General features: G+C 44.1%; 1 protein-coding gene across 1 annotated transcript in view; it reads left to right on the top strand.

Moving 5' to 3' along the window:
• Nucleotides 1-21,545, top strand: part of Ly86 (lymphocyte antigen 86) — a 58,555-nt gene extending 37,010 nt beyond the window's left edge. The window contains exons 4-5 of the mRNA XM_051194435.1: nt 15,636-15,688; nt 21,266-21,545. Coding sequence (XP_051050392.1) covers nt 15,636-15,688; nt 21,266-21,349 — 137 coding nt within the window. The 3' untranslated portion in view covers nt 21,350-21,545. The remainder of the gene's footprint in view (nt 1-15,635; nt 15,689-21,265) is intronic.
• Nucleotides 21,546-26,192: the final 4,647 nt, after the last annotated feature.

Genomic DNA, 26,192 nt, shown 5'->3' with positions numbered 1-26,192 from the left:
CCAGGTTTAATCCAGCTTTAATCTGGGCAAAGCATTCCTGGGTGCCCTAGGGGGAAAGGAGAAAACCACAAGGTGAACCCAGAGGTGGGGGCTTTCAATGCCCTCAGTGGGTGGAGCCTCCAATGGTGGCCTTTTGGGGGTCAGACTCTGGACTGAGGCAACTCCAAGGGAGGGGCCTGCTGCTTGGAACCTAAACAGTAAAGTTGAAAGAAATATCACAGGGACACTTCTTGTAGGGTGACAAATTCTTAGGTTTTTGGTTGTTTTCTAGGGTGTTTGTTGAACGGGTTATTATTTGTTTGTATTTGAGGTGAGTTCTCAAGTATTCCAAGATGGCCTCACACTCACTGCATAGCTGAGGATGGCTCTGGACTTATTCTTCTGCTTCTAACGCCTGAGTGCCGGGACTACAGGCATGTGCCACCATGCCCAGCTTATGCAGTGCTAGGGACCAAACCCAGGCTTCTTGTGTGCTCCACAAGCACTCTACCAACAGAGCCAAATCCCAAGTCCCCAAACAGTTCTTCAGTATAGAAAATAATTGCTCTCTGGCTTATCTTCTGCATAAATCAAGTTTCCTATTCTAATTGTTTGTCCAATATGGCAAATACATCATAATTACAAGAATTTCAATATCCAGTAGATCCACTGAGAACTATATATAAGCATGATATTGCTCTTGGGGCAGATATTAGCCCTGACAGCAGCTAAGGGCTTGGACTATGGTGCTTACTGATTTTACATATGCAAATAAGGCCACAGTGGAAGTGCACCAGGAGCTCTCTTCTGACTACTTGTCCTCCTTTCCTTTGGGTCTCGGGAGTGTTTCCTGCTGTCCTGGTTCTCACGGAGCATCTGCACCTGGTGATCATTAGGGTACCATTAACCTCTAAGACACCTCAGCTTCACTGTCTATACCTATCCAAAATTCATCCTAACCCTTCTACCTAGATCCACAGGTCAGAACCCATCTGCTTGCCTAGTGCCTCCATCACTTGCCTTTTGGCGTGCTGCTTTCCTGGGTCTGTGAGAGAGGGGTGATCGATGAGAATGCAAGCTCTTTACTGCCTAGATTTAGAAAGATTCCCATTAAGCACTCTCTGTAAAATGCCTTCTACCCGCACTGCTATAGTAAAAGACAAGGCCAAAACCTACCTTCTGGGCAGGACATTGAAGAGTGTTAATCTATGCTGACAACCTGACACCTTCCATAAAGCATGTCAGAGGCACAGCACATCCACATGCCTCATTATTCACCTGTTTAACAAATGCAAGCTGGAGAATTTGGTCACCGATGTCTGCCATAACAGAGGGAGGAAATTAAGCACCTCCACTTGAACCCTCAATTATGAAATATGTCACCCCTGTGCTAAATGTTCACTCATCTGCCTTCTGGGGCCATTTGAGGCCACCTGCCTCTGCAAACTCTATTGCTGCAGGCTTTCTGCTCCGATACTCCCCACACTTTATTCTCATCCTCTCCTTGTCCTGACCCTCAACAAACCTCTCAATAGTCTAAGTGACAAGATGTCTCCATTCCTCTTCCCATGGATGAACCTACCTAGGAAATTGTACAATCTCTCCTGCCACCCTTGTTCCCACTCTCATTTTGTAACTGCAGACAGCATGTCACCAAAAGCAATATTATTCTGGAACAACATTCTGCTCCCTGCCTCATCACCCTGTCTTGCTACTGGAGGATAGAATGGAACCAAACTCAGCCAACAGCTCTCCTTACCTCCTTACCGAACAGGCACCAGCTCTGCTTAGAGGCTGTGTTTAATTGTAGAGGATGGGCCACCCTGCAGTTTCAAGCTCATGAAGAGAATTCTGAGAAGGGCCATGCCTTGTGTAACCCTGTGTCTAGAGAGAGGGTACTCACCTCAAATAAGGAAGCCATGCCAGATCAAAGTCCAACTTAGTAAACCAATAAATTTTGGAGGGTTACTTACAGAACTGTGGGTGAAAGGCTAATCTCAAGAGCAAGAATGATGTAATAATGCCTTTGCAGAACTTTGCTGTGAAACTGATGGTGCTGGTCTAGGAACCACACCCTGAGGACCACTATCCTGGTGCACATTTATGGGTTCTGGAGCCAATCCTACAGATTTAACTACTTGACAATTATGTAAGCTTGAGCAAGCCACATACTTTCTGAGCCTCAATTTCCCTATCCATATAATAAGGAAAATGTAACTAAACCCATTGGATGATCAAAGGAAGTTGTAGGCTAATGTGTGTGAAACCTTGCTTTTAGGGTAGGCATTCAAAATACTACCCACAGCAGCTACTCAAGCAGCTAATGAGAGATTCCCAAGCCAGGGTTCCAAGTCCCTGGGGAATCATCAGCCTCAGAGTGGAAGCCTGCATCTTAACGAGGCACCAGGTAGCAGGAAAAATGCCTTTGGTCCCAGCCTGCATTCTCCCCAGAGGTTAGTGAAGCAGAATCTCCTAGGCCTTCCCAAAGCCTTGGGAAGAACGCATTTGCATTTACATCGCCTGCCTTTCAACCCTTTCTCCATGTTTTATTCAAGTCTGTAGACTTGAAGTAGCTCTGGGTTTCCTGGGCAGCCACTACTGCTGCAAACTCATGGAGGATCAACAAAGGCCATAGCCTCCTTATTGAATGAGTAGACCAACTTTACTCCTGAAATGCAGAACAGTGGTCACGAAAGAGTGGGTATGAGCAATGACTAAGCAAAAGGAGACTCCTCTCAGTTAAACAAAATGAAAGGAGAGACCCTGTTTGTTAAGGGACGGTGTGGATCTAATGTTTTGTCCCCATCCTCAAGGTCAAGTACAGCTGCAAATGATCCAGTTGTGGGCTAAAACTGTCCTTTAACATCAGCCAATTAGTTTAGTTTGAGACCAATATAGTAAGGCTAATGATGGCCTAGGACCAGAAGCAATTTTAATTTTCTGAGACAATGCTTAGCTTCTTTCCAAGGCCTTAGCTGGTTATGAAATTCCATAAATCTAACTCAGTGACTCACATTTTCACGCAATAATCATTTAGGAACAACTCTCCCTTCCTCCATTCGAGCCGAGTCTGACCCTAAGGTTGCTGGTACTTGCATTTTAACTAACTAAACATTCCCAGGGCTATGCTGTGCAGGAACTCAGAGTTTCCCAGGCCTGCTGCAGACCTCCTCAATGCTTAGGTTGGCATTCTTGCCAGACCCGCCCAGGTTTCTGCAGATTAAGCCCTTTTCTTTTCTTCCCCACATCCTTTTCACTTTACCTGGGAATCCAGTCACTGCACCAATGGGTAAGGTGGATTTTGAGCGTGGTATTTAAATTCTACAGAATCTAGGCAAAGGTTGGTAAGAGGAAAGGGAAATAATGAACAAGCTGAATTCTCTTTTCTGAGATTCACAGAAGTTAGGTACCTCTCCCACGGAACTTGAGCAGCAAAGGAAAACAGACCTGCCAGGAGAGAGGAAGTTGCAAATCAGCCTCAATACTCACAGGGTCCTCTTTTTCAGCCATGACTCCCAGTGTGCATTTGCCACCAGCTACCATGGCTGTGAAGCCCTTGAACCAGGACCAGTCCAAGCTGAGACATGCTATAAATATAGAGCACATACTAGATTTTAAAAACTTTGTGCAAAAAAAAAAAAAGAATTAAATTAATGTAAATACCTCATTTTTATATTGGTTACATACTAAAAGTTGTAATATTTCATTAATCTTACTTGTTTTATTTTCCTTTGTAAAATGTGGCCACTAGAAAATCTTAAATAGCCCATGTGATTCACATTGTATTCCTGTTAGTGTTGATCCAGAATTTCATCGTCTAGAGAAATAACAAGACATGTGTGGCTATTTAAAAAAGAAATGTTTCTATTTAAGCAAATTAAATTTAAGTAGCTGAGCATTGGTGGTGCAGCCTTTAATCCCAACACTCAGGGAGTCAGAGGCAGGCAGGTCTCTGTGAGTTTGAGGCCAGCCTGATCTATAGAGTCAGTTCTAGGACAGCCAGAGATACACAGAGAAACCCTGTCTTGAAAAACATCTATTTAAGTAAACAAAAAGCCAACTCATCTGTTGGACTGGTCACAGTGAGAGCTCTTATGGCCATAGAAGGCTGATGGCAGCCATATTTGATGGGACCTTCAAAGAATGTGCTATTGGGCAGATCCAACCCACTGCTTCATATGGTTCTGTATTGCTTGTGATGGTCTGTCCTGACCTCATTGGAATAGTTTGCATTAGAAATCTCAGTCCAGTTGAAACCTGAATATTTTCTCTTGTGCTCAAAGCCTAGAACATGCTTCTGTCATGGCTCTAAAGTACCTTTTAGGGGAAGCACAAATGCCAAAGAGCCACCACTTGTGGTCCCATTTCTAGCTGGCCACCTGGATCCTCCACTCTTAGTCAAACACCACTGTATTAGCCTTCCTACTGCTGCTGCAATGAGTTGTCACAAAAAACAGAATTCATAGCATTGATTTGTTCTCTTGAGGTCTGGATGCCACAAATCTAGATCCAAAGTGTTGGAAGAGTCAGCTGTATGCCCTTAGAAGCTTGAGGAAACCTCTCTCTTACCCATTTCAGTCACTGGGACTGTTACATTCCTTGGGCTCACAGCCACAACTCTCCACTCTGCTTCCTGTACATGGCTTCTTCTCTTCTGCCCCCCATCCTCCTCCTTCTCATCTTCTAGTTGCACCAAGTCTCTCCAGGTAACTCAGGGCCATCTCTCCATCTCAAAGTTCTAATTGAATTACATTTGCAAAGTCCCTTTGGCCATGTGAAATGGCATAGTCATAGTCTCCAGAGACCAGGATGTAGACATCTGTGAGTGACCACTGCTGCCTATGTAACACATACTGAGAAAAACAGCACTTTTTCTGACTTCTGCTTGCCATGTCAAGAGCCCAAGTAGCTATGTATAATCCAAGGAAACCTTGAGCTCCATGTGCTTTTGATTAAAATGACCTTGTGAAAACCAAACAACTGAGAACTCCCCAGATCACACATTTGCCCACATGCTCAGGGCAAGATATGAGTTTTTCGGTTAGGAAGATATCATTGCTTCATATCAAAACCTTAACCCACTGGGCCATTACTGTCACCCCTTCTCAACTCATAACCACCTCTGTTTGCCATATTCCTTACCCAGAAGAGAAACAATTTGGCCTGAAGTCAATGATGTAACTCATGTGTTGAAACTATCCCTAGTTCAAAAATAAAGCTTGCTATCTAAAAAGAAAATTGATGATGAACTGGTCTCTGAAATCACTTGAGAGATGTAAATAGAAGGCCATGATTGATTCAACCCTGGAGTATTCGTTTTTGATAATTTTGTAATGATCCAATGCAATTTCACAGTGAATGTTTTTGAATTGCCAATAACATTTGATTTCTCTAGGTAGTAGAATTCCATAAGGGGGTCAGAAGTCTGGCTGAATGTGTAGGGGAAGATATCAAAATCAAACTTACTGAGCCAAAATGAAAATAATTCATATAGAGGAAAAGTAACCACTGTTGCTGTAAAGCTGTGGGCTCTAAAGTAGGACTGTGGCTTCACAAAAGAAGACAGTAAGAATTCCCAGGGCACATGACTTTACACACAGCCAGTGGGGTCAGACAAAACATTGGGCATTAGCGGAGGGGTGTAACTCAGCTGATAACATGTACTCCTAGCTTACACGAGGCTCTAGGATGGATCCCCAGCATGACATAAGTCAGGTGTGCACACACCTGAAACCCCAGCACATGGAAGGTGGACACACGAAGAACAGGAGCGCAAGGCCATTCTTAGCCACAAGGTAAATTCAAGAACATCTGGAGATAAGTGACACTCTGTCTCAAAAAGAAAATTTAAAATAAAAAAATAATAATCTGAGTATCACCAAAAAGAATTCAGAAGTAAAAGTGAATATGTTCTCATTATTGAACAATAATTTATGTTATTATTAAGAAAAACAATCATCTCAGGGAAGTTTCAAATATTGTCCACGAGTTTCAAATTGAGCTTGTTAGATAGCTCACTATTTGTTGGATGCTGTTGTGCAGGCTGCTACTCAGGGATGAAAACTGCAAAAGAATAGAAAACACATAGAGGCTGTACCCCATTCCTCCAAAGTTTTTAACCCTTCTGCTTCCATCCTGCCACCCACCCAACTCATTCCCTCCTATGCACAGACCTTCACCTCTGTGTCCCTCTCTATCTGCCACCATCTTTTCCCAAAGTATGAGGTTCAGAGAATTCAATGACAAATTCAGAACATGGAAATTCTCCTTCCTGGTTTTCAGCTTAAAACTCATTGAACCAGCTCCAGGTTATTTCCAGCATAATCGGTAGACTGGATGGCCTATCATCAGAACCAATTCCAAATGAATCAACAGCTGAGTTTGTTGGGCCAGCACTAGTTCAAATGTAGCCTTGGCGTGTGGGCTGCATAGTTTTTTTTGTCTACTTGACAAAAGCTCGTCTGAGAGAAGGGCACCTGAATTGAGAAAACACCACTGTAAGATACACCTGTAGGCAAGCCTGGGAGTATCTTCTAAACTAACAATTGATGTGAGCAGGCCCAGAACACTGTGGGCGGTGTCACCCATAGACAGGTAGTCTTAGGTAGTGGAAAAGGGGAAGAAAAAAAAAAAAAAAAACCAGGCTGAAAACACTATAGGGAGCAATCCAGTAAGCAGCACTATTCCACAGCCTCTCATTAGTTCCTGCTTACAGGTTCCTGGCCAGGTTGGGTACTTGTCCTAACTCCCTCAGTGATGGACCATTAACTAGAAGTATAAGATGAAATAAACCCAACCCTCCCCAAGGAAAACAGGGCACTGACATGGCCTATTTTCTAGTTCTAAAGCAGAATCCTGAGCCCAGGTACTTCATAAAGCAAAGAAGTGTGTTTCGATCAATAGTTCTAGAGTCCAAATAAGGATGCCCATGTCTGCTGAGGGCCTCATGCTGCTTTATAGCGTGACTTAGGAGCAGGAAGAGGAGATTAAAGGTATCACTCTGCTTTACTGTGAACCTGCTCTTGTGATAACTATAGAGCCAGAGCACTAATCCTCTATGAGAGTGTTATCCTATAGGACCCAAACACATCTCAATGATCCCACTGCCTCTCGATACCTGTGACATCACATGGGTTTGGATGGAGACAAACTGTATTCAAAACAGGTACCTTCTACCAGGATGTATGCTGCATTCAGTATCCTCCCTGTGGAAATACAGAAATGAGGGACTCAGAAACTTAACACTAAGCAAGGGTGGGGGTAGGGGACTCAAGGAGGAGGAAAAGCTAGCCATCACTGTATCATGGATCTGACCACCAGTTTGGGGGAATTTCAGTCAGTCTTTCAGGATTGTCCTTCTCAAGGTCAGGAGGCTCCTAAGTCAAAGGCATCCTCTGAGGTTTCACATCACTGATTTCTTGGCTGCTCTTCATGTCATCTCTAACACAGAATCCTATGCCCAGGTGGCAATCCCTTGACCTGGCATGACACCAAAGGGCCCCTGCAGCCTCTGGATTTCTGCTCCATTTATCCCTCACCACATACTCTCTGCAAGCATGTGGTGAGGCTCCTGCAGGCCCATCTGAGACTTGAAGCAGATGTGCAGCAGAAACTCCCAGAGTATCCTTCAAAATAAAATTACAACGGGATGGAGCAATGGCTCAAGAATGCAGGTGCTCTCCCAGAGGGCCTAGGTTCAATGCCCAGCCCAGCATCCATATGGTGACTCAGGGCCATCTGTAACTCCAGTCACAGGGAATCCATCCCCACAGTCTGGCCTCAAGGCACTAGGCACAAGTGGTACACAGACCTGTACACGGGTGAAAAACACCAATTCTCAAAAATGAAACTGAAACAACTCAGAACTCTACGAGACAATGGTAAAAATCATCCCTGGTCTAATTCCTAGTATTCACACATGTGTGAACACACAAACACATATACACATGCATACAGAGAGAGAGGGGGGGAAGGGAAGGGGGAAATGGAAAGAAGGGAAGGAGATCAGATGCAAAAGAAGGGCAGGGAAGAGCAGGGAAGGAAAAGGAGAGGAGAAGAGAGTGGAAAAGCAGAGAGGAGAGGAGAGGAGGGGAGGGGAGGAGAGGGGAGGGGGAGGGGAGCAGAGGAGAGCAGAGGAGAGGAGAGATCCTGAGGTGCTGGCATGAAGTACTGTTCTGGAGAAGCCTTGCTCAGCCTTTGTCTAGATTTGGCTCAGGAAATACCCAGAGGTAGGGAGAGGGAAAGGGTTTTATTCACAGCTCACAAGAGTGAAGTAGCACATTCCCTGCCTCTCCCTCCAGAGGCAGGCAATGTGCTCCGCTGCCCTTGGCCTCTCTCTTGGTTTTCCTACCATCTTATCTTAGTTTTTGTCGGGCTCCATCCCTCTGTAGCCTTGCAGAGCAAAGGCTGCTCTCTCAGATGCACTCCCCTGCATGCGAAGAGCTCTGCTGGATCATGGGTCTGAAGGCATCGCCTATTTTTCTCTGTAGTTGTACTATACCCCCACCAAGAATGTGCAAGGGTTTCCTTTCTTCAAAACAATATTCAAGTAGATAAGAAATAGGAACATCAACGGGTGAATGAAGCCATATGATCCAACTACACAGTAGACTGCTATTCCACCTTAAAGAAAGAAACCCCTTGTTATATAAAATTAAATAAAATAAAATAAATATAAAACAAAAAAAAGAAAGAAACCCCATCTTTTTTTTTTAACACCATAGGTAAAACTAGGGGACAATTGGACAATGTGCTAAGGGAAATAAGCCAGACAAAGGACAGATATGGCATGGTTACCTTTATATATAGAAACTAAAAGAATAGATGAGAGAGGAGAGAGAGAGAGAGAGAGAGAGAGAGAGAGAGAGAGAGTATAATAGAGGGAGCCATTATAGGTTTGAAGAGAAAACTGACTCTAGAAAAATGTCCAGAGAACTACAAGATTGACCCCAACTAACAAAGTGAGCAACAGTGGAAAGGCTTCCATAAATGCCCTTCCCTGATAATGAGATTGATGACTAACTTATCCACCACCATAGAATCCTCATCTAGTAGCTGATGGAAACAAAAGCAGACACCCACAGCTAAACACTGAGCCGAACTAGAATCCAGATGCAGAGAGGGAGGACAAGACCAGGCTGCAGAAACACATACAGACAGCTGAACTGAACAAGGAGGAGCTAATGGACCCCCAGACTGATAGCTGGGAAACCAGCATTGAACCCACTCAGACCCTCTGAACATGGGTCTCAGTTAGAAGGCCTGAGCAGTCTAAGGGACCTCAGACAGTGGAGCCAGGATGTATCCCTGATGCACAAAAAGTCATTTGGAGCACGTCCCCCATGGAGGGATACTCCCTTAACCTAGAGGCAGGAAGGAGGGCCTAGTCCCTACTCCAAATGACTTGACAGATTTTGTTACTCCCTCCTGGAAGGCATCACCCTCCCTGGGGGGGGGGGGGGGTGGGATAAGAGAGTAATGGGAGGGAGGGCGTGGGAGGAAGGGGAAGAGGGGGGGAGGGAAGGAGAGGGAACTGGGATCAATATGTAAAATAAGAAAAAAATAAATTTAAATTTAAAAGAAAAAGAAACTAAAAGTTAAAAAAACAATTTGAATTCATCAACTCACAAAGGAGAGAACAGTTACCAGTTAGGCCCTAAGAATTAAAGGAAAGGCATTGGTCCAAGGGCACTGCATTGTTAAAGTTAACTTTTTTCACTGCTGTGATCAAAAGTTTAACAAAAACAACCAGAAAGAGGATTTCTTTTGGTTCGCTGTTTAGGAGACACAGCGCATCATGGCGAGGAAGGAGAGGTGTCTGGCCACAATATACCCACAGCCAAGAAGCAGACCAAAGCCATGCCAGTGCTTTGCCAGCATTCACCTACTGCTTCAGTCAGAGATTCCAGACCATAGAATCATGCCACCCACATTTAGGGCGGCCACCTCAGTTAACTTGGTGTAGAAACTTCATCATAGACATGTTCAAAGGCCACTCACCCAGCCAGTTCTAGACCATGACAGGCACAGACTTGCAGCTGTAAGGAGGAGCTAATGGACCCCCAGACTGATAGCCGGGAAACCAAGTTTGGACCTTGAGATCTGATGGGAACTAGACTTCACAGCCCTGTTGTTATTTACTGGGAATGTGCTGACAGGGTAGACCTTAGGTGTCTTACTGCGGGAACACTAGGAGTATGTGGTTACACTGGTTAGCCTTAAATGTCTAGGACATGCACTTTGTCAATCATTTGCTATAGCTTGGGAGAACTATTTTGCCCTGCTGACCCAGCAGGAAGGAAAGGGCTTCAAAATGTCAGCAGTTGCAAGGCAACAGACCAGCACTGACACACATAGCCTGACTCATAAGACTCCTGCGTGCACATCCACTTCCTTAAGGACCTCCAGTCAGGTAAACCTAGGGCCTCGACTGCACACAGAAAAGAATTTCAGAAAAGGTCAGAGTGACGAAAGTTAGTAAGTTTATTAAGCAGAGGTAGTGCACACTCTAGATTTAAGGACCAGTGTTGGGAAAGAGGCACCAGGAAGGACGGAGTTCACATGGACATGCGCTTCTCAAAAGAAAAGAATGTTTGCATGTTATGCGAGTCTGCTTTCTATCACTGCCATAAGCATCAAGATCGAAAGCAATTTGGAGAGGAAAGGGTTTATCTCATCTTAGAGCTTATAGCCCATCATGGAGGGAGGTCAGGGCAGGAACCTGGAGGCAGGAACTGAAGCAAAGGTCATGGAGGGACACTGTTTACTTACTGGCTTGCTCTCCAAGCTTGTGTTCACCCACCTTTCTTGTCACCCCAGGACCACCTATCCAGTCAACAGTAGACCAGGGCCTCCCACATCAATCATTGATCAAGAAAATGATCCCACAGACTTTCCCACAGGCCAAGCTGATGGAGGCCCTGACTCAAATGGGGTTGCTTTTCCCCATGTGACTGTAACTTGTTTGCAGTTGACAAAACACTAGCCGACACGGGTGTCTTCACAATGGCTATATAGGCAACCAGAGGTAGCTTCCTAAGGCTCACTGTTCCAGCTTCAGAAGTCCACCTGTGGCAAACAGCTGCCTGCCAGAGCAAGAGGAAGGGTACCTAGAAACCAACACAGAAAGGAAGTGCTACCAGGGCTGGGTGAAGTGCCTAGTGCAGATTCAGACATGGGTTCCATACAAAAACAACAGCTACACCCAAAAGGCCAGCTATTGCACATCTAATTCATTTTGAGGAAGAAAGTAAATGCTCTGACTTCAGCACCTGAGCCAAAGGCTGAGTAAACAAACAAATGAGGCCTGAGAGCGTGGCTCTGTGATCAAGCACTTGCTTAAACATGGGGAAAACTCTAGGTTCAAACCCCAGCATAGCACATAAAAATAATAAGCCCTTGTTCTACATAAACTAATAAACTTGGCATCATAATCGTTAGTCTATGTATTTTCATATTGTTAAAACACTATCGCGATGCTTAAATGTTGGGAAGGTGAAAGGAATTCCAGTGAGGTCCCTGCAAGGCCTGAGAAAGGATGTAGATGCTGCCACTCTGGGAACACCTCCACTCTGGGAACACCTCCATTCTGGGAACACCTCTACTCTGGGAGCACCTCCATTCTGGGAACACCTCCACTCTGGGAACACCTCCATTCTGGGAGCACCCCCTACTCTGGGAGCATCTATGCTCCAGCCTCTGCCTGGTTTCTGTGAACAAAAATGCAGAACAATTAGCCAGCTTGGCAGAATAGAGCAATTAACTGGACCTACCAAGGACTGTACCAGAGCAACCAGGGCTGCCAGAACTAAAGAGCTTGAAACAGAGAGCTAGCCCCATTATACTAGCTTCCCCCTGAGGTCAGTGAGACTCATCTAACAAGGGCTTACATCCACCCACGCTGTCATTACTGGAAAGAAAACTGTAGAGGCAGGACCAGTACTGGATACACCATGCACAGAGTTGCTGAGATAAGGGCAGGCCATGGTTCCCAAGGGTGATGAAAGGAAGGAGAAAGGCATAGGCCTTCACCCCAAGACTGTGTCTTCTAGACCCTGTGGGAACTTCGAGTCCATTCTGTAGAAGTGAGTTTCTGGGGTAGGAACAGGACTCAGCTGTCCAGCATTTGCATAGTAAGCATGATGTCAATATCTGGCCCAACAAAAAAGACAATCAAATGAAGTTCAATTGAACTAACATCAATTTACTCTCTTTAATAAGGAAAAAAGGTCGATATTTTAGAAACATTTTCAGAAGTGAATTTCTTCTATCCTCTGCCCATTAAAGGCAAATTATTTCAATGAGGGAAAGGAAGAAATGGGTGCAAATATCCTGGGGATCTTTTTATAGTATGGAGTGTGAGAATGTTAATTAAAGGAGTCTCAGAAACAAACGCAGAGGGCCTGAGAAGGGAAGGAATGAAAGTTTAATTTTAGGTGTTGTTTTATCTAGTTCACAACAAAGAGTCATTTCCCTGAATTACTTGCAGCTATTCTCAGGAACTTCATGCCTCCCCCCCCCCAAAAAAAAAGCTCCAGTTGAAAGTGTGAAGCATAGAAAACCAATTTAATGAAAACTTCTCCCAGAGAAGGACCTGTTAAGAGTGAAGAGCACAAATTAGCAAACCCTGGGGCACTAAGTGAGCATCCGAGAAGAGCAGAAATCATCTAAACAGTGTTCTTCACACCGTTGTGCATGTCCATCTTTGAAACTGAACATGTGAAAAAGGAAAGCAAATGCTTCTACTCGAGACTTTCCAGAAGTGAGTGACACTGAACCTGTCAGAACCCATCAGATGACACTTCTCTGAGGTGACTAATAATCAACTAGTGACAACTGTCACTACCCTTCCTGGGGACCACACTCTGACCAATGAGGCTACAGACAAGGACTCTAGTCCTCCTTGGATGCTGAAAAAAGTTTTTCTATTTTGTGAGTCCACAAGCTGAGTGGCAAGATTACCCACTCACTTTGCTGGTGACCAAGAGAGCTGGGCCTTCCACCCACCTCTGCTTCCTAGTTCAAGTCATTTGCCCTGGGCCACCCTAAAGCTGTAAAGGGGGCATGGAGCATGTCCACAGGGGGCCAACCACACAGTGGGTGGAAGGGGACCAGCAGGAAGACAGGTGAGAAGGATTTAGGGGTGGATATAAACAAAGTACCATAATGTATGTTGTAGGCATGCACCCAATTCCAGTGGTTACCTGCTGAGATTTCAAGATTCCTGTAGCCAGAAACAAAGAATTGGACCAGGGACGCTTCAAGAGTTTAGAAATGGAGACAGTCAATTAACAAGAAATTCAGGACTGGAGAGATTGCTCAGTGATTAAAGGTACTCAGCACAGGAACAGAATGTGGTTCCCAGTACATAGAGCAGCTTACAAATGACTGTCACTCCAGCTCCAAGGATCTGATATGTGTGTATACAGAAAGACACACATAAATTTGGTTTTAATATAAAACAGAAAAGGAGAGAGACAGAGGCAGGCAAACACCCCAAACTTAGCCCCAGGTCCCTAGATTCTGACTTAACAGTCATCCACATAGTATTCACCTTTCCCCGCTTTTGGATGTATGTTCTCACACATGCTCTGTCTCTTCCACGTAGCCCTGGTGAGGAATGGTCTATAGAGCCCCCCTCTCCACCTTATTCTCCTACCACCATATGCATATGTGAAAATTGACATGTCATCTGGGGATGACACACATTACTTGGAAGGCTGAGGCAAGAGGACCAGAAATTCAAGATCCTCCTTAGACTCTTAGTAAACCTAAGACCACCCAAACTTATACAAGACCTTGCCTAAAAATAAACGGGGGGGGGGGGGAATGTCAGCATGGAACCCATTGTTTTGTATTCTAACTAAAAACAAGAAGTTAGTCTGTTTTAAAAATAGATTTTTAAAGAAAATCTGGCTCTTCATGTGACTGAGGTAGGAAGCTTCTGAAGTGGGGCAGAAGAAAGATGGGTCTTTCAGCACTTTGAAAATACTCACTGTTCTTAATTCAGTGATGTAGCATGATGACCAGTAAGATGACCACCTCTATGTGAGGGACCAGAATTCTTTGCTGTTCTTGTCTTCAGAAGACGACAGCTGGCAATTCACCTCTCCTGAACGCAGCTAGACTTATTTCTAATAGGCATAGTAGACAAGACACGATGTGATTCCTCCAGCAATAAGGAGCAACAGACAGTGTTTATAGAAGAGAAAAAACACAAAGTGACTACAACCCAACGCTTGCCTACAGGCAAGCTACTCAATGGTCCTCTTGGGACCTACGCTGTCTTGGAGTTCCTGACCACAAACCTCAAAACAAAGCCTTCAGCGCATCCTAGGAAATGTGCTGTTTCTCAAGGAATTCCTTTCTGCATTGTTCAAAAGGAACACTGTGATAACTTCCTTTGCTTCTCACCACCCAAGGCCTTTCACCTCGGTGGTCTGCCTGTGACTTCCAACGAGAAAAACAAAAATTCAGGCTCCCTGCCTTGATCCTCCAGCAAATTTACAAATCAGACTACACTGATCTTAGTTTGCATCTGCTCTCCTCTTTATGTATGTTGTAGGCATGCACCCAATTCCAGTGGATACCTGCTGAGATTTCAAGATTCTGTCTATTATGCCTGTTTCTCTCCAGGGCGAATCCCTTCCCTCCCATCTTCTTAACCTCCTCTCTCCACTTATTCCTTCTCTTCTGCAATTCAGCCATTTTCTTGACTGGCTTTCCTTCTCCCAACTTCCGAATGCTGGAAGCCTCCCGGAGGCTTCTGGCCTCCACTCCTCTGTCTACTAATTCTATCTGCCTTGAGGCTTCATCCTGCCTCATGACTTTAGAACTAGCTACATGTTAATGACTCAAATATTTGTAGTTCCCCCCCCCCCAAATTCCAAAGAACTTTTCTTTGGTCATTCTAGAAACCAAGCCCTTTCATCCCATTTTCCTTCCAGACTCCCTATCTCAATGAATAGCACTCCTATTTTCCCAGCTGCTCAAGCCACCTCCATCTCAGGCTTTATGCTTTCTTATGTGCTTTTACACATCAGTACCTTTGTCTTTATGATATTGCTTTAAAATTCTCTTTCTTGTTCCTCCGGACTTAGTCAGTTGTTATCACCATGGTGATACCTCCTCTGGCCAACCATCCTGTAAAACTCAGCAGTCCCCTCTTCCCAGATGTAGCAAAAGTTTACCACAGGCTGCACTTCAGGCTTTACATTCATTAACTCTTCATTCTTCCAGGCCTAGGAAGTGGGCTTAGTTTTTTATTACAGTACCAATCTTAGGAACAACACAACTGAGTATAAAGAGCAAATGGCTGGCCAAGCCATTAGAGCAGGTGGTTCCAGAGTTTCACCCTGTGTCCCTGCAACACAGCAGTGGATTCTTGACCACTCAGTCACTCAGTTTCCCATGACCTTCATGCTTCCTCTCCGCATTTCTACTCTGGAAGCAGCACTCTGTTTAGATGTTTCCATTGGAAAACAAGCAACATATGGACAGAGACCATTGTTCATAAATAAATGAAGATCCATTTGGAGTTGGGAAATTAGAGTTTTTATATCAATGGCTACTCTTGATTTATTACCCAGACTTGATCTACATCTCTATGGCCACAAATGATATGAACACATTGTTTCTATGCTTTATATATTTTTCAGAGCAGATATACTATGCTGGCCCTGTCAATAATCCTGGACTTGATGTTCCACAGGTAAGGTTTTGATTTTCTGGTTTGTGTTGTTATGTAATTATTGCACCGAGGAATAGATCCTCAACTCTTGGAGGAGAAAAAAGAGGAAGAAGAGAAGGAAGAAGATGAAGACGAGGAAGAAGAGGAAAATAAGAGGAGGATAAATAAACTTAAGTAGTTGAAAGTGTTAGCACATGCCATAATTAGGATGCATAACATGCTGCCTTTGTCCTTTTGATGCGTTGTATTGGTGTTCTGTTGAAGGTTTGGGGGTGAACCAGAACAAGCTCAACTGAGAGTTGAAATGCCAGCATCTTGTCCACAGGTTTGGAAGTGTGATTGTGGGGACCCCATAATGCCAGAATTGCATTGGGACGTGAAGGAGGCAACTAGCTTCTGGCAGAAAGGACCGTTAACAAACCCACAAAGGCTTCAATGTCTCACTGTGTCTTCTGGGATTTTAGTCTGTTTCTGTTTACTGTGTAATGTATAAAGGACAGGAGTAGGGGAGATAGTTCTGCTGGGAAAGTGCTCACATTACAAAAAGAAGGACCTGAGTTTGATCTCCAGAGCCCACATTAAAAAGTCAGGTAAGGTGGCACATGCTTATAATCCAAATGCTGGAAAAGTAGAAACAAGCAGACCCCTGAGATTTCCTGGCCAGCCAACCTAGCAAGTTTCAGATCAGTGAGAGATCCTGACTCAAAATAAATAAATAAATAAACAAACAAATAAATGAAAAAGGAAAAACGTAGACAATACATGAAGAGTGACACCCATGACTGTCCTTGTTCTCCATATGCATGTGCACATACAATTATATATGCATATTCAACATACACATATGTCTGCATGTCACAAATATGACCACATACACACATGTACACAAAAGAACAAAGGTATAATTAGCCCAGGATAAAGGAGGAACATCTGGTGAGGATCTCCTTGCTGCTGAGGACTTTGAAACATCCTAAGTCTGCACAGCACATTAGGGACAAAAGGAGTCAAAGTGGTTTTTAAAACATACTCACTCCTGAGAAAAACCCATTGGCTCTTCAACCTATTAGTCCATGAATGAATGAACGAATCCACTCACAGGACATATTCCCCTTAAAGGTCCCAACAGGTCCCACATCTTCTGACCTCATGCTGGGGATTAAGTTTCAACAGACTTTTAGTGAGGACACTCAAGCTATAGCAAGGCCTCACCAAGTAAACGAAATGGCCCATCCTGTGCATTCACCTTCAAGACTCAAAGCTAAGACGAGGATTCCCCATGAAATAACATTGTTTCAGAAACATGTGGATTTAAGCTTTCAGATTCTTTTCTGTCTTTTGAGATCTGAGGGAGACATGGAGTCTCTTCCGTGAGAAATCTCTTCAGCTTCCTTTCAGCTGAGTGTTTCCTTCCTGTCTCATACTATGAGCTCCTAAGTCTTGGGTCTCCATAGGAACCCCACTCATACCAGGGGTCTACAGTCCTCCCTCTGGAGGACTTCTCCAGTGATCTTCTCTGGCCCTTCTGCAAAACACACGATTTCTGCCAGGCAGGGAAACCCAATCTGCCCTCACTCTTAGTGTACACGCCTGAACTCTCCCAGGGAGCATTTCTTCAAATTGTTGCTACTTAAATGCTTTTTCTTTCCTCATTCTCCTTCTGATACCCCACTAGAGACTGATCTAATAATTGCTAACACTTGGATTTCATTTTGCTTTGCTGGCTTTTTAAAATCAGTTACCCTTAGCAATTCCTATGAAACCAAGAGGGCGGGGCCTTAAAGTCACAGAAGCTCTTTGACAGGAAATTTACCCTCAGAGACATATATAGGTAGATAGATATAGATATAGATATAGATGATATAGATATAGATATAGATATAGATATAGATATAGATATAGACATAGATATAGATATAGATATATTATAGGTGTTCCTCATCTTAACTCAGGGATACAGACCAGAAACTCTGCAGGAGCTGAAAATAGCATAAGTTGAAAATGCATTGACTCCACCCAGCCTACAAAAAAACATCACCACTTCACCGTATGGGTGACAGAAGAATCCTGTCATTTGACCACGTATTCTCATGGCCAGGCACTGTGACTCACCCACACTGTTCATCATGGAAGGAGGTTTGAAGTGAGTGGCACTGGCCTGGAGAAATGAAAATTCAAAATGCAAAGTATAGATCCTATGAGTCCTTTTTTTATCTCCCACCATTGTAAGTGGGCATCATGTTGTAGTCATCTACAGTGTTGCAGGGAACTCCTTCCCTGCTGTCTTCCACCAATAAACAGCTCTTCAAGAGATATGCTCCTATGTAAGCCAGATTTACAGTCAGGAGGCTGGATCCTTCCCCTCCTCTTCTGTAATCCCTAACTGGGAAGCAGCCACCTGGCAAGCTCCTTACCCACACCCACCCTGCAGAGCCAACAGAAGACATCGTTTCCACACAGGCCTATCCAGAAGAATAGCTGGGTCCTTGATCCCAAGAGGGGCTGACCACATTGGCCACAAACAGCCACAGTGTGCCCAGGGCCTCCAGCTCACATCCAGGGGCCACACAGAGACCTCTGCTTGCAGTTAGTTGAGAACATGTTAATGAAGGGCCTACTCACATCCCCTCCTTCACCGAGACCCCCAGAGATGGTCTCTGAACTAATAGAGGTTCCTCTTTAACCAAAAAACATTTCTACTCAGTACTTACTTTTCAGTATCTTGATTATTTTTCTTCTTTCTTGAAAAGTGTTTATTTGTGTGTGTGTGTGTGTGTGTGTGTGTGTGTGTGTGTGTGTGATGTACTTGTTAGGGTAGGTGTGTACACATGTGCATGCAAATGAATGTGTAAAGGAATGTGTATGTGTGAGTATAGAGACCTGAGGTCTCCATTGGATATATTTTCTCCATCTCATTCCATCTTTATTTTTCACATTTATTTGTGTGTGTGTGTGTGTGTGTGTGTGTGTGTGTGTGTGTTACAGCCACATGTCATGGTGCATGTGTAGAGTTCAGAGGACAACTTGCAGGAGTCAGTTCTCTCCTTCCACCATGTAGGTTCTGAAAATCAAACTCAGATTAGCAGGCTTGGCAACAAGCACCCTTACCACTGAGCCATCTTGCCATCCCTGCACCTTTAGTTTTGTAGACAAAGTCTCACACTGAACCTTAAGCACATCAATTTAGCTGGACTGGCTTCAGGAATCCACTTATTGCTGTGGAACAATCATTGCTTACTGGAAACGTGTATTACACTTCTTGGTTAATAAAAGAGCTGCCTGGCCAATAGCTGAACAGGTAGAGATTAGGAAGGACTTGCAGACAAAAATAGAGAATGAAGGGCTGGAGAGATGGCTCAGAGGTTAAGAGCACTGGCTGTTCTTCCAAAGGTCCTGAGTTCAATTCCCAGGAACCACATGATGGCTCACAATCATCTGTAATGAGAACAGGTGCCTTCTTCCAGCCTACAGGCAGAACACTGTATGCATAATTAATAAATAAAATTTAAAAAATAGAGAATGAAGAAGAAGAGAGGACTCTCAGGAGTCAAGGAAATGAACTTGCTGCATTGAAAGAAAGGTACCACCATGTGACAGAGTGTAGATAAGGAATATGTATTAATTTAAAATGTAAGAGCTACTTAGTAACAAGACTGAGCTATCTGCCAAGCATTTATAATTAATAATAAGTCTCTGTGTAGTTATTTGGGAACTGCCTGGTGGGACAGAAAAGTCCTCCTATAACTTTTCTCCACTCTCACTTCAACCCCCAGCACTAGATTTTTGGGACACACTGCTACCTCTGGATTTTTGCAGATATTCTGGAGATACAAATTCTGCCCATCAGACTTTATAGCAACTAAGCCACCTCCCTATTGTAAAACTTCTTTTAATTGATGGATAATAACTGTGCACATTTATAGAGTTCAATGTGACATCTCAGGATACATACAGAGTATATATTGACCAGATCGGGATAATTGACATAACCATTGTTATCATTTCTTTGTGCTGAGAAAGGATAGTACCAGCTAATTAATATAAATAAATAAATATAAATGAATAAATAAGCCCTCTCGATCAGCTTATTTTCCTTTTAACACAACTATCTCTTGACCCAAGTTAAAGTCCTGCATATAATCTTATATTTTTCTGTGTCTGCTCTTTTCTGAATTAAAAGTGGGGGCTCCTTTGGTCTTCCAAAACATATGGGTACTTTCTCGGTACAACCTGGACTATAAATTGCCAAGAACATGGATACATACTTCTATCCCACACTTTTGGTGCCCACCTCAGCCCCAGAAACAGACTGCTCTCTGTCCATTGCCCCTACCCTGGCCCCCTATCATGTAGCCCATGTCTCCATCTGCCCTCAGAAAGGTTCCCTGAACAAGTTCACCCTTTATATAAAAACATGTGTATCTTGTCATTCATAATCTGGAGCCCCTTCCTTCAAGTGTTATAGGCTAATGGCACTTCCAGACTCTTAAACAGCAGCCAGAGAGTTCTCCCTAACATGTCTGAGAAAACTGTTACACCTGAGTCACTTTCAGACTTGAAGCAAAGACCCCATTGTGTCTGCCAAGCCCTGAGACTCTGGCCTCCTGTGGACTTATAAGCTCCCTTTCTCTCCCTCCTCCCTGAAGTCCCATTGGTTCTTGTCACTTTCTCAGATATGGAGACATCGGCCCTACAGTCACATGGAACTCTCTTGCATTTCTTTCAGGTCTTTGCCTAAAGGTAATTCTCTCTCCAAAACTCTCTTTGATCGTTCTACTTAGAGTTGCAAGCTAACATCAGTCCCACTGAACCTCGCTGTCTTTTCCATCCCCTTCCTGCATGAATAAACATTCTGCAAGAAGGGGGTGGAAAAATCTGCAGAAATTCTGCCTCTGCAGGTCCCTTACCCTGGGAACTTTTCATCTCTCCCAGGGAAATGCGAGCTATACAGGGCAGGGAGTTGGTTTGTGTTGTTCTAGTTTATCTACAGCACCTGGAATCATGCCCGGCATACATAAGGTACTCAATAAATACAACTGTTCCAGGACTCTCTCAAGCACCAAAATCCACAGATATTGCCAGAAAGATGGCCTAGCAAGTAAAGGTGCTTAATGATCTGAGTTCTGTCCTGGGATTGGTCCCACATGGTGGAAGGAAAGAACCAATAACCACAAGTTGTCCTTTGACATCCCCCAACATATACAACCATAAGCTGTGGCATGTACACGCCAATACCAATACACATATACACACACATCAAAACAGAGATAGATATATTTTTGTAACTGAAAAACATTTAATACAAGATTCTCAAATCCCTATTTAAAATAGCATAGTCTTTGCAATAAAACCTATGCTCATGCTTGGGTTCACTTTAATTATTTCTAGATAACTTACAATGATTGATATTATATAAGTTGATCATTATACTAGACTGTCCAAAGCATCTTAACAAGACAAAGAAGTCTAAACATGTTTGGCACAAAAACAACTTTTTACATATGGCACTGTCCTTGAATGGAGAAGGAACTGGCTGTATTTATTAAGTGGTTGATTGTATTGTGGATCAAATGCCTAATGCTTTACCTGTGTCCCTTGCAGGGTGAATACCAGGTGTTGTTGGAACTGTACAATGAAAACCATGCTACTGTGGCTTGTGCCAATGCTACTGTCATCTCCTCCTGACCATGGCCTGCCAGAAAATGCACAGCAAGCTCAGCCTCGGGGGAAGCCAAGGTCCCCAGACTCAGCTGCCTGTAAGAACCACTGGTGACCAAGAGAGGTTCTACAAAGGAATTCCTCATGGGTCCCTCTGCCATTCTTAGCCCCAAGAACAGATGTTCCCAGACCCCACAGATGTAATAAAGCCTTTGAAACTATCTGTTTCTGAGGGCCCTAAGTAGCCTTGAGGCCATTTGTAATGGCTCTCCTTATGTAATTACATCTCATCAGACTTACATCCTTGTCTGCTCCTTAAGGACACTTCCTTGCAGTTGCCCAAAGTTTAAAAACAAACAAACAAACATTGGGCTGGAGAGATGGCTCAGAGGTTAAGAGCACTTGTTGCTCTTCCAGAGGTCCTGAGTTCAATTCCCAGCAACCATATGGTGCCTCACAATCATCTGTAGTGAGATCTGGCACCCTCTTCTGGCCCACAGGCATGCAGGCAGATGCATGCAGGCAGAATACTGTATACATAATAAATAAATAAATCTAAAAAAAAAAATCTCACTGGCATCTGTTCATTGTGGCTTGTTCAATGACTTTTAGTACAGTCTGTGGTTAAAGAGATCCAAGTGTTGGCCTCTGGCACAGCACAAGTAGCTCTCAGAAAGCCAAGAGGATGATGTCCTGCCTCAAATCAGAGCTCCAAGATAATGTGTCAGTGCTGTTCCTGGGCCTCAAGACCAAGACGGGGAGATGCTGATGAAACCCCACCAAGAGTGACGTCACCCTCCCACTGATGCACATACTCTTTACCTTCGTCTTCTGTGTCTGTCAGCCCTCCATCTCTGTAGCAAATCCCTACAACTAATTGAAGAAAGGAGAATGGATGCTTGGCTCACAGCTTTGGAAGTTTCTGCTGGTGACTGTGGTCTTTATGCTTTAACCTATGATGGAGTGTCACTTTATGGCAAGAATATGTAACAGAATTAAGGAGGACAGGATCCTATAATCCCCTTCAAGACGATAACTCCAGTTACCTGAAGACCTTCTGGTAGGCCCCTTCTCTTCAAGGCTGCATCAGTTCTAAATAGCACCTCTCTAGGGACCAAGCTTTAACTCATTGGTTTTCCTGGACAGTCAAGATTCAAACTTAGCATCCCCAAAGCCTGCCCTCAGCCTGCCCTCAGCGCACCTGGTACTTATTCTTGTTTGTTCATTCATTTGGGCGATTACATAAGGCTGAATACTTTACATATCAGGTACTATGGTCTAGGGATACACTTAGAAACAAAAGGCATTGCCCCCTACTGTTGTGAGATACACACACACACACACATACACATACACACACACACCTGCACCTGTTGCACTGACCACATCCACTGGGGCGTGGGGATAGCGGCATGACCTGGGGAGCTAGGTCTGGGGTCCCAGACCCCAGCTCACTCTCTAGCTTCCTGGTCTGAGACAGAGAGCATCTGGAGGCATCCTTGGGATAGAAACCTGCTGGCAGTCATCTGTTCCTGGTGTAAGTGATTTCATCCCGAATAAATAGCCATCAGCCTGTTCGTTTTCCAAGATTCTTATTTATCCACAATACCCTACCTCCTCAGAATTGCCAGTCCCCTGAACTGCTTAGAAGCCATGTGTCCAGTTGTGGGTGCATTCACTCACGTCACTCACATGTCCCTCCTTCCGTATCTGTTAGTTGACTTCCTGCTCCCTGGCTCTCCGGAAGCCATACCTTTCCATTTCTTGCATGTGCAGGTCGCTGGCAGATTTTGCAGCTGCTTCATTCCCATCTCCTCCTAGCAGGATCCCTGTGCCTCCTACTGCATGGTAAAGGTAGGTGGGTTGACTTATCACCTGCCCATTCTTAACATCTATAAAAGTGTCTTTGTGTCAGATTAGAGGAGATAAAAGTTTCCTAGTCAAAAGCATGTTGTTTGCTTTGAATTCTTGTAGGTATATAACTAAATCTCTGAGAATGGCCGGCCAGCCAGTCGGCACTAAACCACCTGGGATGGCCAGCTGTACATGCACAGTAAGGTAGTGCTTTAGAGGTGAAAACAGGAAAAAATGATAGCAGTGTCCCTGTGTGGGCCCATAATGCTCCCAAGGAAAACACAGTCATGACAGGCTAAGAGCAAGCCTCTAATTACACAACCATTCTGATCCTTCCATTCCCTCTCACTCCCGGTATGTGTCTCATTCCTTTCTCAGTACATTCCTATACTGACTTACAAAAACACAAACAAAAAAGACCCCAACAACTCAATAGAGTGTGAACTTATTCACCCGTCCCAGCTAAGGACAGCTGTCTCAGCCTCCCAAAGGCATCGCAGATCCCAGCCATTAGTTTCCCTTTCCCCGTTTTGAACCTGGCAGCCTCTGTGGTGTGTGTGTGTGTGTGTGTGTGTGTGTGTGTGTGTGTGTGTATGTGTGTGTGTATACACGTGCTCATGAGCTTGAACACACATTCAAGCATAATGCCAGAGACATAAACATTCATTCAGATTATATATGTTTGAGTTAAATGAGGACTATCAGTCATAGAGCTGAACCCCGGCATGACTGTGAGAATATACTCACACACATACAGTTTCACTAAAAATATGATTTGTGAGAAAACGTTCCTCTGTCCCCACATGTATGTGTGTGTGTGTGTGTGTGTATATATATATATATATATATATATATATATATATATATTCCTAATGCCTTATCCAACGCCTTTGTTTTCACCATGAGTTCCATTTTTGAAAATTGAGAAGAAAAAAAAAATCCCAGAATTTGAGAGTCTCTTACAGACTGCAGTTAGACCTGGTAAGAGAAATAGCCAGACTCAGTCTGGTGGAAACCAGTGATGTGCTGTGTGGTGGAAGGCGGGTGGTGTTAAGAAGCAGTTCCCAGGTAGGCATAGCTCCACTTCTCATCAAAAAGTCGCCTTCTGCAGCACACAGAGACTGTGAGGGAAACCACAGCTGCTGCAGTGTCCCGCCCACAGGACTGATTGACTGCAGTGCCCCGCCCCACAGGACTGACTGACTGCAGTGCCCCACCCCAACTGATGATGATAGGTCTCAAAACAGCTGAGGTTGTCCATTAACACATCAGAGCAGACCTGGCCACCAGGTTCTCCTGCATCCTTCAGTCCCTGCCAGTTACAGAGTATGGCTGGCACACCCTGACCCCTACCCTAAACTTCTCCAGCCCAGGGGCTGGGCTGCCTTTCCCCCAGATGCCCTTCCTTATATAATTCATCCATTTGGTTACCTACCCTCTTTTTTGGTCTCTTGGTCTGCCTCTCCCCTCTCCCTCTCCTCACATGGCCAGCTCAGTCGGGTTAATTTCACTCTGGATTCTCCCGAGTGTGCCTGCCTCTGACTATAGTCTCCCTTTTTTTCTGCAATAAACTTTCTCCTCCACCATACTTAGGACCAGTCATATCCTTTTTTTTTTTTTTTTTTTTTTCTCTCTCTCTTCTTATTCAGATACATATACAACACAACCTCTGAACAGGGAACTCTCCAGAGTACCAGGCAGAAAGACTGTAAGAGTTGTAAGACCAGGAAGTCTGCTGCAAGATTGTTTTCTAGATACGACAGCAAAGGTACACCCATGAAATGTCAACATCATGGCTGCTTAATCAAGACCCAATCAATGACAACAGCAGTTGACATGCTATCAGTGATGGAGGAATTCTCCTGGGACCCTAGATAAAGAGCTGCAAGCAATTAAGACTGCCGAGAGAAATCAAATACTAATATTCCCCAGGGATGATGCTCATAAATGGTTATACAATCCCAAGGGGTCAGTCACAAAGATATATACAAACAAGCAAAACTAAATAGACCAGGCAGGTGGCATTTATATATTTCTTTGCATATATATGTAACAACACAATAACGATTAATTAGTAATTGAAGAGAAAGTGGCCATGAATTTGAGGCGGAAAAGAGAAGTTTGAGGCTGGGGGGGCCAGGGTTGAGAGGGGATAGTGTGATTATATTTTATTTAAATAAAGAAGTTTCTTTTTAAGTGGGTACCCAGAGCCAGAAATCTAGGTGATGTGGTAAGGGAAGGCAGAGGGCAGGGAAAAGACCTGGATTGCCTATCAAATAATTCAAGTTTATTTCTCTTCTCCTAAAAAGACGTTGCTACTATTTTCAAATCACTATGGAAAACTCCATGAGTTTGTCCAACCTCTGAGATGAAAAAGAGAACCAGTTTGGAAAGGATTACACTATCACCACAATCTCCAGCCATTGCCGTAGTCCCTATGGGCCCTTCTATATTTATACTTTGAGGGGAATTTCAACCTCTCTGCATAGAATATTATTGAAGTATCTTTTAAGGGAATGCAGAGTCTTGGGAAAGTTAAGGCACGGATCTGGGTAAAATGCCCAGCAGTATGATCCTCTTCCCGGAAGTCACTCACTGTGTCTAAAATGTGTGTGTATGTGTTGGGGGTGGGGGTACACTAGCTGTCCCCTGTAACTCCGGACACCCGGGGACTTGGCTGTTAGCCGGGTTTTCCATAGTCAGCCTTTCACTTACTTCTCTTCCATGCTTCCCTTCAAGACTGCCCGAACGTGGACTTCTTCCTCAGACAGTCTCCTTTCAACACAGGCACAGAAAGAGACGATTTGCCTTGAAGACTGTTCTTTGCTCTGATTGGACTGGCTTGTGTCACATGACCAATCAGGCCAATCAGTTTGAACCGGCACTGGTTGGCTTATCTAAGTCACATGCCCCAGGACTTGCTCCTGAATCACAGCTAAAAAGATATTTGAGGTTGAGAACGCGTGTGAGAGTGCAGCAGTTTCTGCGATCATGGATGCTTCTTCCTCCGCTGCTC

Source organism: Phodopus roborovskii, unplaced genomic scaffold (assembly GCF_943737965.1).
Source record: "Phodopus roborovskii unplaced genomic scaffold, PHOROB, whole genome shotgun sequence".
In the NCBI taxonomy this organism is placed as follows: domain Eukaryota; kingdom Metazoa; phylum Chordata; class Mammalia; order Rodentia; family Cricetidae; genus Phodopus; species Phodopus roborovskii.
This window is presented reverse-complemented; position numbering and strand designations above follow the sequence as displayed.